Source organism: Nyctibius grandis, chromosome 26, assembly GCF_013368605.1.
Source record: "Nyctibius grandis isolate bNycGra1 chromosome 26, bNycGra1.pri, whole genome shotgun sequence".
NCBI classification, from domain to species: domain Eukaryota; kingdom Metazoa; phylum Chordata; class Aves; order Nyctibiiformes; family Nyctibiidae; genus Nyctibius; species Nyctibius grandis.
The window spans coordinates 69,371-88,411 of NC_090683.1; the positions used below are offsets into that span (position 1 = coordinate 69,371).

At 42.1% G+C, this 19,041-nt stretch overlaps 2 protein-coding genes across 2 annotated transcripts; one reads left to right on the top strand and one right to left on the bottom strand.

Moving 5' to 3' along the window:
• Nucleotides 1-731: 731 nt before the first annotated feature.
• LOC137673924 (olfactory receptor 6B1-like) lies at nt 732-1,608 on the top strand. The gene is given in 3 exon segments (XM_068418993.1): nt 732-1,038; nt 1,041-1,166; nt 1,169-1,608. Coding segments are annotated over 3 exon segments (873 nt in total).
• Nucleotides 1,609-17,190: 15,582 nt separating this feature from the next.
• Nucleotides 17,191-18,125, bottom strand: LOC137673925 (olfactory receptor 10A4-like). The gene is given in 2 exon segments (XM_068418994.1): nt 17,191-17,432; nt 17,435-18,125. Coding segments are annotated over 2 exon segments (933 nt in total).
• Between the last annotated feature and the right edge of the window lie 916 nt (nt 18,126-19,041).

Consider the following 19,041-nt stretch of genomic DNA (forward strand, 5'->3'; position numbering starts at 1 on the left):
TTATAAGGAATTCAAATTGTCAAATTCTACTAAGAGTATAAGAAACTTAACTCTCATAGCCTAGCTTGCAGATCACAGCAAATAATTTGTATCTTTGTGCTCATTTGTACTGATTCTGAGGTTGGATTTAAATAATCTGTAAGGAATGATTCTGAGTTAGGTTTTAAATAATCTGTAAGGAAATGTGTACACATATGCTGGTCATTTACACTCTCCTTACACTAGGTGGTGCAAAACAATAGCGTGTAGAACACAAGTAATCTGACCTATTTTAGTGCCCACTTTAGGGTTAGCATGAACTGTCATTTAGAAATATATATTTGTTCCAATTGAATATTGAAGCAACAAGCTTATATTTAGCCGGTTACTTCATTGACCTTTAGATGTACTTTGGATACCTTAAATGGAATGTTTAGTGACATTTTAGACACCCCAGCCTTCTTGACTTCCACTTACTGGACTAGAAGAATGTGAGTCTCCAATACTTGGATGTGAAATCTGTACTTCCCCTTGTGGAAATTTCAGCTACTCAGGGACATCTGAATTGACACCAGACTCAGTCTCCAAAACTGAAGTGACCTAAATCACTTCTACTGCAAGATTGCAAATAAAATTTCAGACTGAAAAAGAGAGAAATAGTATGATGTAGAAACATTTAATGATGTTTAATTCTACTTGTGCATTTTAACAATTTTGTTACGGATCTTGGTGGGTTTGTCCTCACATACTCCATGGCAGACACAAAACAAGAAAATCTGACATCCCTCACAGAATTCGTCCTCTTGGGGTTTGGGAATCTCCCTAAGCTACAGATTTTTCTCTTTCTGTTTTTATTAATCGTCTACTTTGTGACCATAATTGGGAACATACTCGTCGTTCTTCTGGTTATGATAGATTGGCATCTGCATACATCTATGTACTTCTTCTTGGGGAACTTGTCTTCCTTGGAGTCCTTCTACACTTCAAACATTTTACCCAAGATGCTGGTCAACTTCCTGACAAGGGAAAACAGAATCTCGTTTAACAGCTGTCTCTTGCAATTTTCTTTGCTTCCTTGGCATGTGCTGAGTGTTACTTTTTATCTGCAATGTCTTATGATCACTATTTAGCAATATGCAACCCCTTGCACTATACAAGAGTTATGAATGTCAGATACTGCATCCTTCTAGCAGCTGGATCCATGGATTTCTGGCTAGCATCTGTACTACACTATTTGCATCATGGCTGACTTTCTGTGGGCCAAATGAAATTGACCATTTCTTTTGTGATTATACACCATTATTAGTGCTCTCCTGCAGTGAAACCTACAAAACAGAATTGGTCATGTCCATTTCAGCCTCAGCATGCACCATGCCTCCATTTCTTTTAACCCTGTCATCCTATATTTGTATCATCACAGCTATTCTGAAAATCCCTTCCATCATAGAGATGCAAAAGGCTTTCTCTACTTGCTCCTCCCACCTCATTGTAGTCACAGTTTTCTATGGAACTCTAATTACTGGCTACACATTGTCCAAAACTAAAACCCTTAGAAACTTAAACAAATTCTTATCTGTTTTTTTTGTACTATCCTCATTCCTATGCTCAATCTCCTCATCTACAGCTTGAGAAACAAAAAGTTTAAAGAAGCTTTGAGAAAAGCTATTGGCAAATATATTCATTAAACTTATTTATTTTTTAAATTTATGTAATGATATAGACAAGTCATTGGCTATTGAAATTAAACTGATTCCACTTGTATTGACACAGTCTATTAAGATGCATATGTCTGGACTTCATTTATCTTAGTCTCTCTGTACAGTCAGGGGACGGTTAGCTATTATTTAGAGTGATTAATTTTACCTAGTTTCAGATATATGCAGTGTTGACATACAAATCAGAGGTGACAAATACAGGTCACCTTTATATGTGGTGGAGAGACATAAACATTTTTAACCCTTGATTAATCAAGCCAGATGATTTAAAATGTTATGATCACTATGCTCTGTTGTTATATTGATGACAAGTCCATTGATAATAAAGTAAACCTAGTGTGAACAGTGTTATTTTAGAAATCTACACTACAGATACTCACATTTAATCAGATGAAACCCAATATTGCTTAGGATTGAAAAATTTTCAGCCTTTCACCTGAATGTGTTTTTGTGTTTCACCATGTGTCATAGAGGAAATCTATCATGACTGTCTTACCTAACTTCTGTAGTTTCCTAAAGTTAGATAGGATTATGCCAATTATTCCAATTACAGACCTACCAATGTGGCTAATTTGGAGACAGTATGAGTATTGCCAGCAGACTGTATGGATTCAATGAGACGAAGGTGAAACTAAAATGGATTTATGTTGTTGCATCACAGGATAAAAGAATATTGGCCTGTAAATTCAGTTTCTGAAACTACTGACAATGTCATTCTCTAATACCATTTATCCAATTTCTCTAGAATGCTCAATATGAAAAACAGAAAAATTATGTGAATGTCACAGTGCAAAATAAAGTACCTCCAAAACACTTCTAATTGCAAATTTAGATGGCTCAGCTTTTAACCAGTTGTCACGGTTTAGGGCTGGGCCGACTATTAAACCGGTGGTAGATGCTCTCTATTAACCCTCCTGCCCCGGCAGAAGGGGAAGAGAAAGGGAAAAGAGAGAGAGACTTACAGGTTGGAAAGTTAAAACTGTTTTAATAAAATATAATAATGAAAAAATGTATAATAACAATAATGGAAAAAATAAATATATATACAAAACCAAGATCGAGCTCCCCTGATGTCAGTCATGTTACTACCAGCACTGCAGAGCAGGCTCCGGGAAGGCCCAGGCTGGGTCCAGAGATGGATAGGAACTGTATTCAGGGATGCACGGATCGGGATCGGGGGCAGCAGGAAAAAGACAGAGTCCTCTTCTGACATTGGCCATACCAGAAGGGTGGCGAAAAGAGGCGAGACCCCTGTGATCTCCCTGCTTTACACTGAGAATGACGTGTATGGGATGGAATACCTCATTGGTCAATTTTAGGTCACCTGTCCTGTCTGCTTCTCCCTGGAGATGTGACCTTTCTGCAGCTCTTCACTCATAATCAGTGAGGAATTTAGCAGTCACTTTGGTTTCTCTACAAATAAGTACAGCAAGAGCCTTTCTGCATGACATCCCTACCGGTGCCTCAGTGATAATTATAAACTTTGAGCATTATCAGTCCTAGAAGCAGACATTGTCTGCGAAACATGCAGTTAGTTTCAGAAAGTCCAGTTACTTAGAAGAAACTTAGGTGACAGTAAAAAATCACTGAAAGTAAAATTGGTCTGTTTTAGGCCAAACCAGGACACTAGTATTTCTGTCAATGTTCTTTAGAAGGAAATACCACTTAGATGCTCTTGGATGTGAATCACAGAATCACAGCATGGTCAGTGTTGAAAGGGACTTCTGGAGGTCATTGTGTCTGACCCTCCCTGCTTAAGCAGGGCCACTTAGACCCTGTTGCCCAAGACCAAGGAGGGAGACAACACAACCTCTCTGGGCAACTTGTTCCAGTGCTCAGTCACCCTCACAGCAAAAAAGTGTTTCCTTTTTTTCAGACAAAACACACAGTGTTTTGGTTTGTGCACATTGCCTCTTGTCGTGGCACTGGGCACCACTGAAAAGAGCTTGGCTCTGTCTTCTTTGCACCCTCCCTTCAGGTATTTTTATACATTTATAAGATCCCCTCTGAGCTTTCTCTTCTCCAGGCTAAACAGTCCTAGGTCTCTCAGCCTTGCCTAATAGGAGACATGTTCCAGTCCCTTCATCATCCTCATGGCCCTTTGTTGGACTCTCTCCAGTATGTTCCTCTCTCTTTTCTACTGAGGCGCCCAGCACTGGACACAGTATGCCAGTGTGAATTCACCAGTGTGGACTTACCGGTGCTGGGTAGAGGGGAAAGTCGCCTCCCTCAATGTGCTGGCAATACTTTGCCTAATGCAGCCGAGGATACTGTTAGCTTTCTTTGCAGCAAGGGAATATTGTTGGCTCATATTCAACTAAGTGTCCACCAGGACGTCCTTGTTCTTTTCTGTCAAGCTGCCTTCCAACTGGGTGGCCTCCAGCATATATTGGTGCATGGGGACATTCCTCCTCAAGTGCAGGACTTTGCACTTCCCCTTGTTGAATTTAAATAATTCACTTATGTGAAAACTGAGGTAGAATTTGTTTTATTAGAGCACAAGGAATTACAGTTCCAAAACCTTGTATCACTGATGAAATTACTTTAAGAGTTGTTTGTCACCTTGGTAATTTTATATGGCTGTACACATGTTCATCCGAGCTTGCCTCCCATTTCATACCCCATTTTTTTCAGTTGTAGCAACAGTGTGATACAGCAGGGTGCTACATGATTTTCCCTCATTTAAAAATTCCAGATACCTAAAAAACGTATTCCTACAGCTTAGCTTAAGTGATAAAATTTCAGTAAATGGAGAAATTTCCTATATAAATCACCATTTTGAAGTGTTTATCACTGCTACCTGCAAGGGATATAATTCTTCTTCCAATACAGACATTTTAGGTTTTTGATTAAAGAAGAGGAGAATCGTGGGAAATTCAGTCCTTCTTAATTTCAAAGGAATGATTCAACTGATGATCACACAATTTCAAGATCTTTTATTGAGAAAAAATCCAGACAACCCTCTAAACAAGATTTTTTGGCCCAGTTTCCTGGGCTCGATGACTGGGATTTATCCCACTCAGTTTTGTAAGATGGAGTTTTCCATTACAGCTAGGAAGTCTTTTCTTTCATTATAAACAAATAGATTGAAGAATGCTTCTTTACATTATTTTTATCAGATGCATTTTAGACCTCTTCTGTAGTCTGAGAATTCAGATCTATAGAATTAACTACCTCTTCTTACTAACATCGTAGAGAAATGACAAGCACAGGCGTAGCCATCCAGGGTGAGATTCAATTATTATAAAGGCATTTAGTTCCCTTTTACACGTGTAAGTGCCTGACCTGCCTGCCATCTGTTTCAGATTGTTGTTGGTCATCTGTAGGCCTTCTCTTTAATCTTTCTACTAATTGTACTTTTCTCAAATTCCCTACAAAGTAGCAGCTGATGCCTGTTTATATAACTAAGTCCAGTCCCTATGAGTCTAGTCCCTATAGTTTGGGCATCTAAGCATGGGTAGGAGGACCTGGCCTCTCCTGTTGCCTCTCATCAATGGGAATCACAGATCATAGAAAATGTCAGGCACATTGGAACACAATTCCTTCCAGCCCAAGAACAGACAAAAGTCTGTGTAAGGGTCTTTACTGCTCCCACTTCCTTAGTAAAGGTGGATTCTGCTTCTGCAAAGGCTGCACTGCCACCCTTTGCTTTTATAGCTATTCCAGAAAAAAAAAATCGAATATTTCTACTGTGCTAAGACTGTGTAACTCAGCTCCTCTTGGCACACCCTCACTCTGTGTATAAAACACGTTTCTTATCACAGTTTCCTCCATACTGAGCTCTTCTCACTTTGTAAGATAAATCTACATAGAATCATAGAATATTTAGTTTGGAAAAGACCCTTAATATCATAGAATCCAACCATAAACCTAACACTACCACGTCCACCACTAAACCATGTCCCTAGGCACCACATCTACTCATCTTGTTGACCACGGGGCGGCTTTCATGGCACCGGGCCTGCTTATGCCGGATGGGGAACAACTGAATCAGAAGGGGAAAAGGGTTATGGCCCAGAAGTTGGCAGGTCTGATCAAGAGGTCTTTAAACTAGGTTCGATGGGGGAGGGGGATAAGACCAGGGCAACCACAAATGAACCTAGGGGTGACAGGCCTGCGTCGGGGGCAAGGCCGCTAGCCCAGCTGAAGTGCGTTTACACCAAGGCACGCAGTATGAGCAACAAACAGGAAGAGCTAGAAGCCACTGTACAGCAGGAAGGTTATGATGTGGTTGCCATCACAGAAACGTGGTGGGATGACTTTCATGACTGGAGTGCTGCTATGGATGGCTATAAGCTCTTGAAGAGGGACAGGCAAAGCAGGAGAGGCGGTGGGGTAGCGCTGTATGTTAGGGAGTGCTTGGACTGTGTTGAAATTGAGGAAGATGGTGAGGATGATATGGTTGAATGTTTATGGGTGAAGATCAGTGAGAAGGTCGGCAGGGCGGACATTACGGTGGGAGTCTTAGACCACCCAACCAGGATAAGCAGGCGGACGAGGCATTTTACAAGCGGCTGTCAGAAGCCGCCCGGTCACCGGCCCTTGTACTCGTGGGCAACTACAACTTGCCGGATGTCTGCTGGAAATACAACATGGCAGAGAGGAAGCAATCTAGGAGGTTCCTCGAATGTGCGGAGGACAACTTCCTCATGCAAGTGATAAATGAGCCCAATAGAGGAGGGGCCCTGCTTGACCTGTTTGTGAACAGAGAAGGACTAGTGGGAGATGTGAGGGTTGGTGGCCGTCTTGAGAATAGTGACCATGAAATGTTAGAGTTTTCGATAGTGGGGGAAGTAAGGAGGGGCAAGAGCAGAACTTCTGCCTTAGATTTCTGCCAGGCAGACTTTAGCCTGTTTAAGAGGCTGGTGGACCGAGTCCCTTGGGAGTCGGTCCTGAAGGGCAAAGGAGTCCAGGAAGGCTGGACATGCTTCAAAAAGGAATTGCTAAATATTCAGGAGCAGGCTGCCCCAGTGTGTAGGAAGACAAGCCGTCGGGGAAAAAGACCGGCCTGGTTAAACAGAGAACTTAGGCTAGAACTTAAGAAAAAAAAAAAGAGCCTACTTGCTCTAGAAGAAGGGTCGGGTAACTTGGGAGGTCTATAGGGATGGGGCCAGGTCATTTAGGGAGAAGATTAGAAGGGCCAAAGCTCAATTAGAGCTTGATTTGGCTGCTACAGTCAAAGATAACAAAAAAAGCTTTTACAAATACATCAACAGCAAAAGGAGGGTCAAGGAGAGCCTCCACCACTTGCTGAATGAGGAGGGTAGTGTAGTGTCAGGGGATAAGGAAAAGGCAGAGGTGCTCAATGCCTTCTTTGCCTCGGTCTTTAATGTCAAGACCGGTTGTCCTCAGGAGACTCGGCCCCCAGAGCCTGAAGTTAGGGACGGGGGGCTGTGTGAACCTCCCGTAATCCAGGAGGAGACAGTTAGTGACCTGCTGTGCCAGTTGGACACCCACAAGGCTATGGGCCCGGATGGGATTCATCCCAGAGTAATGAAGGAACTGGCAAATGAACTTGCCAAACCACTCTCGATTATCTACCGGCAGTCCTGGTTAACTGGAGAAGTTCCAGCTGACTGGAAATTAGCAAATGTAATGCCCATCTACAAGAAAGGCCGGAAGGATGATCCAGGGAACTACAGGCCTGTCAGCCTGACTTCGGTGCCAGGCAAGGTGATGGAACAGATCATCCTGAGTGCCATTACATGGCACATGCAGGACAATCGGGGCATCGGGGCCAGCCAACATGGATTCATGAAAGGCAGGTCCTGCTTGACCAACCTGGTCTCCTTCTCTGACCAAGTGAACCGCTTAGTAGATGAGGGCAGGGCTGTGGATGTAATCTATCTAGACTTCAGTAAGGCATTTGACACTGTCTCCCACAGCATCCTCCTAGACAAACTGGCTGCCCGGGGCTTGGATGGGTGGGCTCTTCAATGGGTTAAAAACTGTCTGGATGGCCGAGCCCAGAGAGTGGTGGTGAATGGGGCAAAGTCCAACTGGCGGCCAGTCACTAGCAGTGTTCGCCAGGGCTCAGTTCTGGGGCCGGTGCTGTTCAATATCTTTATAGATGATCTAGACATAGGGATTGAATGCACCCTCAGCAAATTTGCAGATGACACCAAGCTGGGTGGCAGTGTCGATCTGCTGGAGGGTAGGAAGGCCCTACAGAGGGTTCTGGACAGGTTAGATAGATGGGCCGAGACCAACGGCATGAGGGTCAACAAGAACAAGTGTCGGGTCCTACACTTCGGCCACAACAACCCCATGCAGCTCTACAGGCAGGGGGAAGAGTGGTTAGAAAGCGGCCCAGCGGAAAGAGACCTGGGGGTGCTGATCGACAGCCGGCTAAACATGAACCAGCAGTGTGCCCAGGTGGCCAATGGCATCCTGGCCTCTATTAGGAATAGTGTAGCCAGCCGGTCTAGGGAAGTGATCGTCCCTCTGTACTCGGCACTGGTGAGGCCGCACCTTGAATCCTGTGTCCAGTTGTGGGCCCTGCACTTCAAGAAAGATGTTGAGGTGTTGGATCGGGTCCAGAGGAGGGCGACCAAGCTGGTGAAGGGTCTGGAGGGTCTGACCTCCGAGGAACGGCTGAGGGAGCTGAGGTTGTTTAGCTTGGAGAAGAGGAGGCTCAGAGGTGACCTTATTGCAGTCTACAACTACCTGAAGGGAGGTTGTAGTGAAGTGGGAGTTGGCCTCTTCTCCCGGGCAACTAGCGATAGGACAAGAGGACACATCCTCAAGCTTCGCCAGGGGAGGTTCAGGTTGGACATTAGGAAGCATTTCTTTTCAGAAAGGGTTATTAGACATTGGAATGGGCTGCCCAGGGAGGTGGTAGAGTCACCATCTCTGGATGTGTTTAAGAAAAGACTGGCCATGGCACTTAGTGCCATGGTCTAGTTGACAGGGTGGTGTCAGGGCAACGGTTGAACTTGATGATCCCAGAGGTCTCTTCCAACCTGGTTGATTCTGTGATTCTGTGATTCTGTGATCTTTTAAATACCTCCAGGGATAGTGACTTAACCACTTTCTTGAGCAGTCTCTTCCAGTGCTTGATAACCCTTTCGGTGAAGAAACTTTTCCTAATATCCAATCTAAACCTCCTCTAACACAACTTGAGACAGTTTCCTCTTGTCCTAGCACTGCTACTTGGGAGAAGAGACCGACACCCACCTCGCTACAACCTCCTTTCAGGTGAGAGTGATAGTGTCTCCCCTCAGCCTTCTTTTCTCTAGACTTAACTACCTCAGTTCCCTCAGCTGCTCATCATGAGACTTGTTCTCTAGACCCTTCACCAGCTTCATTGCCCTTCTTTGGACTCACTCCAGTACCTCATTGTCTTTCGTGTTGTGAAGGGCCCAAAACTGAACACAGGATTCAAGGTGTGGTCTCACCATTGCTGAATACAAAGGGACAATCACTTCCCTAGTTCTGCTGGCCGTGCTATTTGTGATGTAGGCTAGGATGCTGTTGGCCTTCTTGGCCACCTGGGCACACTGCTAGCTCATATTCAGCTGGCTGTTGACGAACACCCCTAGGTCATTTTCTGCCAAGCAGCTTTCGGGCCGCTGTTCCCCATGCCTGTAGCATTGCATGGAGTTGTTGTGACACCAGTGCAGGACTTGGAAATTAGCCTTGTTGAACCTCATACAACTGGCCTCAGCCCATCGATCCAGCCTGTCCAGATCCCTCTGTAGGGCCTTTCTACCCCCAAGCAGATCAACACTCCCGCCCAACATGGTGGTGTCTGCAAACTTACTGAGGGTGCACTCAATCCCCTGGTCTAGATCATTGATAAAGATATTAAAGAGAACTGGCCCCAGTACTGAGCCCTGGGGAACACCGCTTGTGACCATCTGCCACCTGGATTTAACTCCATTCACCACAATTCTTTGGGCCCAGCCAGACACCAGACTTTTGCCCAGTGAAGAGTATGCCCATCTTAGCTATGAGCAGCCAGTTTCTCCAGGAGAATGCTGTGGGAAACAGTGTCAAAGGCTTTACTAAAGTCCAGGTAGACAACACTCACAGCCTTTCCCTCATCCAGTAAGTGGGTCGTCTTGTCACAGAAGGAGATCAGGTTAGTCAAGCAGGATCTGCCTTTCGTAAATCCATGCTACCTGGGCCTGATCTCTTGGTTGTCCTGTACTTTCCATGTGATGGTACTCAAGATGATCTGCTCCATAACCTTCTCAGCACCAGGTCAGACTGACAGGCCTGTAGTTCCCCAGATCCTCCTTCCACCCCTTCTTGTAGATGGGTGTCATATTTGCTAACCTCTAGTCAACTGGGACCTCCCCAGTTAGCCAGGACTGCTGATAAATGACTGAAACTCATTTGGTGAGCACTTCCACCAGCTCCCTCAGTACCCTTGGGTGGATCCCATCTGGCCCCTTAGGCTTGTGTGTGTCTAAGTGGTGTAGCAGATCGCTAACGATTTCCTCTTGGATTACGGGGGGCTTCATTCTGCTTCCCTTCCCTGTCTTACGGCTCATGGGGCTGCGTACTCAAAGAACAATTGGTCTTACTGTTAAAGACTGGGGCAAACAAGGCATTAAGTACCTCAGCCTTTGCCACTGTGTTCCCCCCCACATCCAACAAAGGAAGGAGGTTCTCCTTAGCCCTCCTTTTGTTGCTAATGTATTTATAGAAACATTTTCTACTGTCTTTTACGGCAGTAGTCAAATGAAGTTCAAGTTGAGCTTTGGCCCTTCTAACTTCCTCCCTGCAAAGCCTCATGACATCTTTGTAGTCCTCCTGACTTGCTTGCCTCTTCTTCCAAAGGTCATAAGCTCTCCTCTTTTTTTTCCTGAGTTCCAGCCAAAGCTCTCTGTTTAGCCAGGCTGGTCTTCTTCCCCACTGGCTTGTCTTTCAGAACATGAGGACAGCATGGTCCTGTGCCTTTAAGATTTCATTCTTGAAGAATGTCCAGCTCCAACTCCTGTGTCCTTCAGGACTGCCTCCCAAGGGACTCTGTCAACCAGGCTCCTAAGCAGGCCAAAGTCTGCCCTCGGGAAGCCCAAGGTAGCAGTTCTGCTAACCCCCCTCCTTACTTCTCTGACAGTTGAAAAATCTATCATTTCATGATCACTGTGCCCAAGATGGTCTCCAACCATCACATCACCCATAAGTCCTTCTCTGTTCACAAACAATAGGTTTTTCCCTTTCTCCCATTCAAATCTAGTTTAAAGCTCTGTCAGTGAGCCCTGCTAACTCCTGCACAAAGATCTTTTTCACCCTTCTAGATGGGTGTACTCCACATCAGACACTCCTGAAGTGCTCTAGTAACACCTGCACTTTTAACTTGCATTAACCTGGAAAGCAATTTTGAGAAGGTCACATATTTTGCCATATCATTTTCATCAAGTGAATCTGTTTGGGGCAATTCTCACTTCCTTGTTCTTCAGATTATAATTTACAGAGTTAAACATGGGAGATGATACAATATTGTAAAATTGTAACTGCTAGGTTAGGGTTCACAGTGTCACTTGACCATCCTTTGAAATATACAGCTGTGGCATAGCCATACAGCAGACTCATCACATTGAGTTGTGAGAAGCAAACATAAAGGATTTCTGTCTGTGCAACACTGCAAGAATTTTTAGAATTATCTAAACAATACTTTTTTGTAAGAACTACCTATCAGGAAGAAGGGAAGGACCATGAATACCAGTGTGATGGTGCAGACACTCGCTGAGAAACAGAGACATCCCAAATTTTACATTCACGTCAGTATACGGACAATGGAAAAAAGGGTGTTTGATGCAAGTTCATGTTTGATTTTCCTACACTATCAAACTTACTTGACACATAATGGGAAAAGTTCTTTAAATACTCACAAGCATTTTGGAAATTCACTGTCAGACTTAGTGTCCAACATAATTCTATTAATGAAGAACTAAGGTAGGGGAAAGCCTGGCCTTTGCCAGAGTGTTCAGAGACAGTGTAGATTGTGTGACAGGTAATGTTTTTCTATGGTCTGTGGGCATTTTTATGTTGTTTTACCAACTCCTGATGACAAGATTTTTTTTTTTCTTTTATGTGTTCAGGGGAGAAATGAAGGTGTTCAGTGTTGTAAAAATAGAGATGCATTTAAACAGACATGCTTTTTTTTTGTCACAGGCAGAAAGTATGACTGGAGCATTGTGCAGCATTTGATTTAAATGAAAGGGGTTCTTGTAGTAAAGTCCAAAAATCAAACTTTTTTTATGTAGTAAAACATTTCTTACAAGGTAACAGGTGTTGGCAGTCAGTTTAGGGAAAAAAAAAAAAGCAAACAAGTGCAGACTTCCTCATGGGTTAGCTACTCAATTGTAGCAATCATTGCTGCAATGATTGCAGCATTTCTTGAAAAATCTCTGGCTGTCAGAAAACGGTGTATTTATATCAAAGTCCGATAATTACAAGGGAATTAATGTCTGATTCCACAAATTGCAAAACATATTTGATTTGCTGTGAAATAGCCTCCATTTTTTGTGATCTTCCAATAATTTCTACCTCATATCTACATCTCTTGTCCAACACATGAATAGCAGACAAACAAATAGAGAAAAAGAACATTAGAGACAAAAAAAATCTCCCCTAAACTCCCTGGTTTTATTTTTTATTTTTCCACAATGTGCATTCCTTGTCTACACCAGGTAAAGTTCTATTTTGCCAACGAAAATCTTATCACCTTTAAAAAAAATGCATAGTCTTCTAACTTTAAGGAGTTTAGAAAGCTTATGCATTTTCATTTCCAATGTGTTTGGCATGTTTACTTGTTCCTAAACAAGACATCTTAGGATTTTTTTACAGAAAAAGTTTTAACCATTCCTAGATGAATCCCCAAACATTCTTTTTAAAAATTCAAATTCCAGTGTTTGGAACACAGAGGAAGTCATGTGCTTCACAGGCATAAAGATGTTCTGTTTATTTTTTGAGCCATACATTTAAGCATACCACTAATGTCATAAGATGGCTAATGTAAATATGGCTTTGCAAGCATGTTACTTCATATCTCTTAAAAGAGCTTGTGTTGGAATCTCTTCTTACGTGAGTTAAACAACCATGTTTTCCAAATTCCTTGTCTTTGGAAGGACCTACATACATGGAATTTTGAAAGGAAATGACAACACAATGTCTGAATTTATACTTCTGGGATTTTCTGATGTCCCCAAACTGCAAGATTTGCTCATCATGTTTTGCTTGATCACCTACTCAGTGACGGTAGTAGGAAATGGTTTGATTATCCTCATCACTGTTGGACCTTCTGCACTTCAAATCTCTCTCTGTATTTCTTTCTCAGAACACCTCAGTAACCCTGCCCAAGGAGATGGCTAAATTCCTGACTAAATGTAGAAGTATCTCCTCCATAAGTTGTGTTGCCCAGATATATTTCTTCCTTGTTCTGGATGTTACAGAACATCTCCTTTTTTTCTGCAAGGGCCTATGATCATTATGTGGCTGTATGTGACCCCCTGCGTTATACTCTTATCATGACAAGAGAGCTCTGAATTAAGTCGATATCTGACTCATATCTGAACTACATCCCTGGACAAATGGCGCAGATTTATCTGGTATTTTCATTGACCTTCTGCAGCTTTCACGAAACTAATATTTTCTTCTGTGACATCCCTCCTCTGCTGAAACTTTCCTGTGTAGACACCTACAGAAAGGAATTACATAATTGTCTTTAGCCTTGTGGTCATTCCTTTGTCCTTGATCATTATTTCCTACACTGAAATAATCAGGACAGTTTTGATGATTCTTTCAGTTAGAAGTTTCATGATTCCTTCAGTTTTATGATTCCTTCAGAAGATAAGAGACTTTCTTTCACCAGCTTTGTTGCCCTCCTCTGGACACATTCAAGTACCTTAACATCCTTCTTAAACTTTGGGGCCCAGAACTCATCACAGTATTCTAGGTGAGACTGCACCAATGCTGAATACAGTGAGATAATCACTTATTTTGACAAACTGGTTATATTGTGTTTGATACACCCCAGGATGTCGTTTGCCCTCTTGGCTGCTAGGGCACACTGCTGACTCTTATTGAGCCTGCTGTCAGCCAGCACCCCAGATCAAATATAGACTATTTGAAAGAACATACTTCAGTACATTTAAATGTGTATAATATGAGGGCATTATAGACTAATCTCCGTTGTGCTTGGTGTAAACAAAAGCTTTTTTTAAAAACTGGGTATACTTTTCTTTATAAAGTCCTCCAATTAGAGCTACAATTACTCACAGATAATGAAAATATTATAGGGATTTGAATATGGAGGTGTATTACTATATGATTACAATGTCTATCTTTTTCTTTTATATATGAATGAATAAATAGCAGCCATGTAAATGCTTTAAGGTTATTCTGTTTATATTTCTTTGTTCTATTCCTCGTTTTCTTAATACGAACATGAACACAAAGGGAACAGGAAAAAATGTATAGCATCTCAGTTGAGCTTTTTTAATTATATAGAAAAACAACATGGATTCATTACAGCTAATGTAGAAACAACTAAATTAGTTTTGACCTCAAAATTCATCTTTTTCTGTTATTATAAGGAGATTCTGGGATGACACTAATACTGCAAAATTAAAATCCTGAGCCAGGGACTGTTCTCTAATCCTTGAGAAATAAGGCAATGAATTTCTGCACAGCTCTGTCTCCTTTCCAGAATTCATTGAGAGCACCCAAAATGCTGAAGGGAAGGCCTACCTGAAATGGAATTGGCTCTCATGGAAATCCCATTTTGGCTGTCCCTGTAGTTTTCACCTGAATTTTCCCTATGCAGGGAAAATATCAGTGGAGAAATTGCAGCAGCTAGGGAAGCAGAAGCACCCAGCACCTGCACAAAACTGCATGGAGCTACTTGAAGACTGTGCAACATTGTTCTCAACATGCTGCAGAAAACCTCTCTGGCAGTGAATGTTGCTAATGCCCCAGCACACTAGAGGCCTTGACCCAGACAGAGCTCCAGGATGTGGAGACTACTGTAGAGGCCTTGGACTGGGGCTGGGGTGGCCTCTCTTGTGTGACATGTACTTCAGACAAGGCACTGAGTCACGAGGTGAAGGAACTTGAGGAATAGGTGAACAGACCATGCATCATCAGGGAAAATGAATGGGAAATTGACAGGGTCTTTGCAGAAAATCCATGCAGACAAGAGTTTGAAGCTCATAAAGCAAGGAAGGTGTAACATCTGGAAGCCATGGTGAAACAAACAGTGGTTTGAAAATGACACCATGGTTTGAAAATTACACCAAACAGTGGGAAGTATCTGTTACAAATAAAGGCGGAGGTGCTATTCAAAGAAGTTTTGAGTCCAGAAGCATAGACTGAAAAGATCCTCACAAAGTTCAAGAAAAGCAAATATCAAGCCCTGCATCTTAGATCAAAAAACCCCATGCAATGGGACAGACTGAGGTCTCACTGGCTAGGAGAGAACTTTTCAGAAAAGCATCTGGGGTGTCCAGGTGGACAAACAGAATATGAGTCATCAGCATGCCTTTGCAGGAAAGGTCAACTTCATCCTAGTCTGTGCTAGCAACAGTGAAGCCACCATGGCAAGTAAAGGGAATTTTTCCGCTTCATTCAGCACTTGTGAGATCCCATCTAGAGTGTGGTGTCCATTTTTCTGCTCCCCAGAACAATGAATCTACTTGCATACTTGAGCGAGCCAAGTAGAGGGCAACTAAAAAGGTTAGGGAGCTGGTATACAAGATGTACAAGGGAAGAATGAGAAAGCTGTTTTTTTCAGGGTTAAAAGAGGAAAAGGACCAGGGAGATCTTATTTCTATCTACAACTAATAGAAGAGCATAGAGAAGGCAGATCCCTACTCTTCTTGCAGGTGCAAAGGGAAAGGAAGAGAGGCAATGGACACAGACTGGAACATGCAAGATTGCTACTTGACTTAAGGGAACAAATTCTTCATCATGAGGGTGGTTAAACATAGCAACAGGGTCCCTGAGAGGTGAGGTGATATCCATCCTTGGAGATATCCAAAACTCTGTTGGAGAATGCTCCGAGCAACTTAACACAAATTTAAGCTCCTCTGAGCAGAAGATTGGACTAGAGACATCCAGAGGTCTGTCATGACCTAGAGGGTTACTCAGCCTGTGGGTGTATAGAGATTGCAGCTGTTGATTTGTAGGATTCTATAATACACTGCAAATATATCTGTGATTAATAAAGCAAATATATATATGTTACGCTATTAAAAATTACTATCAGCAATAAATAGTATAGAAGCAATCGGTAATAGCAACAATCAATAATAGCAACAAATATATATATAATATTACAGGTTACTACAAATTTATCACTAATAAATTTACCAATAATATAACAGCAGATATACTTATGATTGATTACATGTATGTGTATAGTGTATGTTCATAATATTACTGTACTGAGTGCATCAAACTGATCTCAGAACAGGGCCAAACCATCCCAGAAGGGAGGACAAACTAAAATGACCCCAGAAGTGGGCCCAGAAGGGGGCTCAATAAAATGACAGAGTCTCACTTCAAAGATGATCCAAGTCATGGAGTTTTGAGTTAGGCAGGAGTCACCGGTGATATTCCAATTACTTTTCTAGTTCTCACAGAAAGTTCGTGCAGGGACTTAGACCTGTTTAGGAGTAGGAAAGGGAAAAGTACGTGTGGCATGGGAAGTTCTCAGAGAGAGGTAAGCTCCCTTTTGGGTAAAAAATAAGTCATTTATATATTACAGACACATAACAGGACATAGGACACCACCATACTTATCGTTTTGACTTCACACACAAAAAATATACAGCAACGGAGATGTCTAAGTGATAGTTTGTCTCTTACTACAGCAGAAGTCTACTTTAGAACACATAAACTGTGTTTTTGCTTTATCTATTTCACTCCATTCAATACCGGTGGAGAACAGGGTTCCAGCCATAGTTCTTTACATTCAAGGTACTTGAAGTAAACTGAATAATTACCCCTTCAGGCCTTCAAATAAACTTTCTTCATAGAATAGATCTTAAGAGTTCATCTGGGAAATATCTTCATCAGAACTCACCAGAAGACTAATGTCTTAGCTATTTGTGGAGTGCTTCTCATTAGGTCCATTGTCCTCTTCTCTGATAATTTCTTGCCCTCATCACTGTGTAATTATTTTTAGATAAGCTCCACAGAAATGTTTTCACAATATTCAGAGAATCTTGTGAGTTTCATCCTACCACAGGCAAACATATCTGCAATATACAGAACTATTTCTGTATGGACAGACATAAAGGATATGGTACCATGCAATTCACTTGATCTGTATACCAATCCTACCTTAAAATGACATGAAAAATAATCTGAAAAATACCTCTTTTAAAAAGAAAGAAAGATGAAGTTATCTGGAGGATTGACACAGAGGTGCAAGGTAGATATGAATTTCTGGATAAGTGATGACAAGTCATATTGTCCTTCCAGTAATGCACACAATATCAAAGTTACTGCTGGATTTAATTTGCAATAATTCATAAACATGTCACACATTTTTATTTTTGGCTATCAGTCTTTTCAAGGCTTGTTTAACCTGCTTGTTCCTCAAGCTGTAAATCAAGGGGTTCATCATTGGAGACACCAGTGTGTAAGAGAGAGAAAGCAGTTTGTTACTGCTGCTTGAATAAAAGGCTTTGGGTCTCAAGTAGGTTACAATGCCAGATCCGTAAAACAGAGTAACCACGACCAAGTGAGAGAAGCAGGTAGAGAATGTTTTTCTCTTGCCTTAGCTGATGACATCTTGAAGATGATGTGGAGAATCTGGACATATGACACAACTATGAGTAAGAAGGGGACCATGATGAAGAGGACAGCTGCTATGTAGGTAGCAATTTCGTTCTTGTAAGTGGTCACACAAGCTAACTTCAGCAGAGGCGGCAGATCACAGAAGAAGTGATTGATCTTGTTGGGTCCACAATATGGAAGGATAAAGGTGAAAGTTGTCTGCCCTAGGGCCACCAAGACACCAGTAAGCCAAGATACACCTGACAGCAGGAAGCACTTATTCCAGCTCATCATGGTCGTGTAGCGCAGGGGACGGCATATGACCCCATAGCGACCATAGGTCATGGCAGCCAGCAGACAACATTCTGTGATCCCTAAGAGGGAGAAGGCATACATCTGTGTGGCACAGCCCAGAAAGGATATTCCCTTCCTTTTTGCAAGGAAGTTCACCAGCATCTTGGGGATTGTGGATGTAGTGTAGACAATCTCCAGGAAGGACAAGTTCTTGAGGAAAAAACACATGGGGGAGTGAAGGGCAGCATCTACCATAGTGATCATAATGATGAGGATGTTTCCCACCAAAGTACTGAGGTACATGAACAATACAAGACAAAAGAGAGAGGCTTGGATCTCTGGAATGCTGGAGAAAGGTAAAAATTGGAAACAGGTCACCACTGTGTGGTTCCAGCTAGTCATGTCCCTCAGGTTTTTTTAACTGCAGAAATCATTACCTGTACGTTTTCTAGTTAATCTAGAGAAATACAAAACAGTAAGTGAAATATTTATATATATTGCTTTGTAATATAATAAATTTACTGTTGTGTTTAGGTGGTTTTAGCGCTAAAGATAGTTTAGAGGAAGGAGGGAAAGTGGTTCCCTTCACATAGCTTTTGATAAGTAAGAACAACTTTTTCAAATGAGTGTACTTCACTTCTAGTCAATGAAAAGAAAGATATGTCTTCTTTATGAGGGTAGAATATTTTACTCTTCCTTTAGGATGAGGATTGTACTCCACTGCCCCAGTCTTTGAAGTGGACTTTTCTCCCATTATCCAGCTGAGATATTCTACCCTAACACCTGCTGCCAAGCAAAGAAGGCTGGTCCTTAAAATCTAGAAATTATTAATTTGTTGATAGAGTAGGGTTTTGGCAATGAGTCCCTATTGCTATCATTCTGTGGATGAGGTTCATTCTAGAAAAGAATCACCTACTGAACACAGATAATCCCATATACACTCCACAGTACCACACAAAAATACTAAAGAATGTAGATCACTCTCCAGGAAATTACCTTTGTCCCAGGCACTCTTTGGGAGGAGCAGTTCTTTTCAAGAATTAAAAAAGTCTCGGAATTTATTTTCTATTCCAATAATCCATTCACTTCATAGACAGATGAGTCTCCCTTACAGAGAAGCCCTGTGGCAGAAGAACAATAACATACGGCATAAGAGAAAGAAGACTAAAGTAAATTAAGGTAGCCCACCTGCCATTACAAGAAGGCTGTGGTGAATATTTTTGGAAAAGCCACATCACAAACCTTGAGTATTTCAATGTGTTTGTGTTCCCAGTGGAAAATAATCTGTTGGGTATTGATTGCTTGCAATCATAGGAGT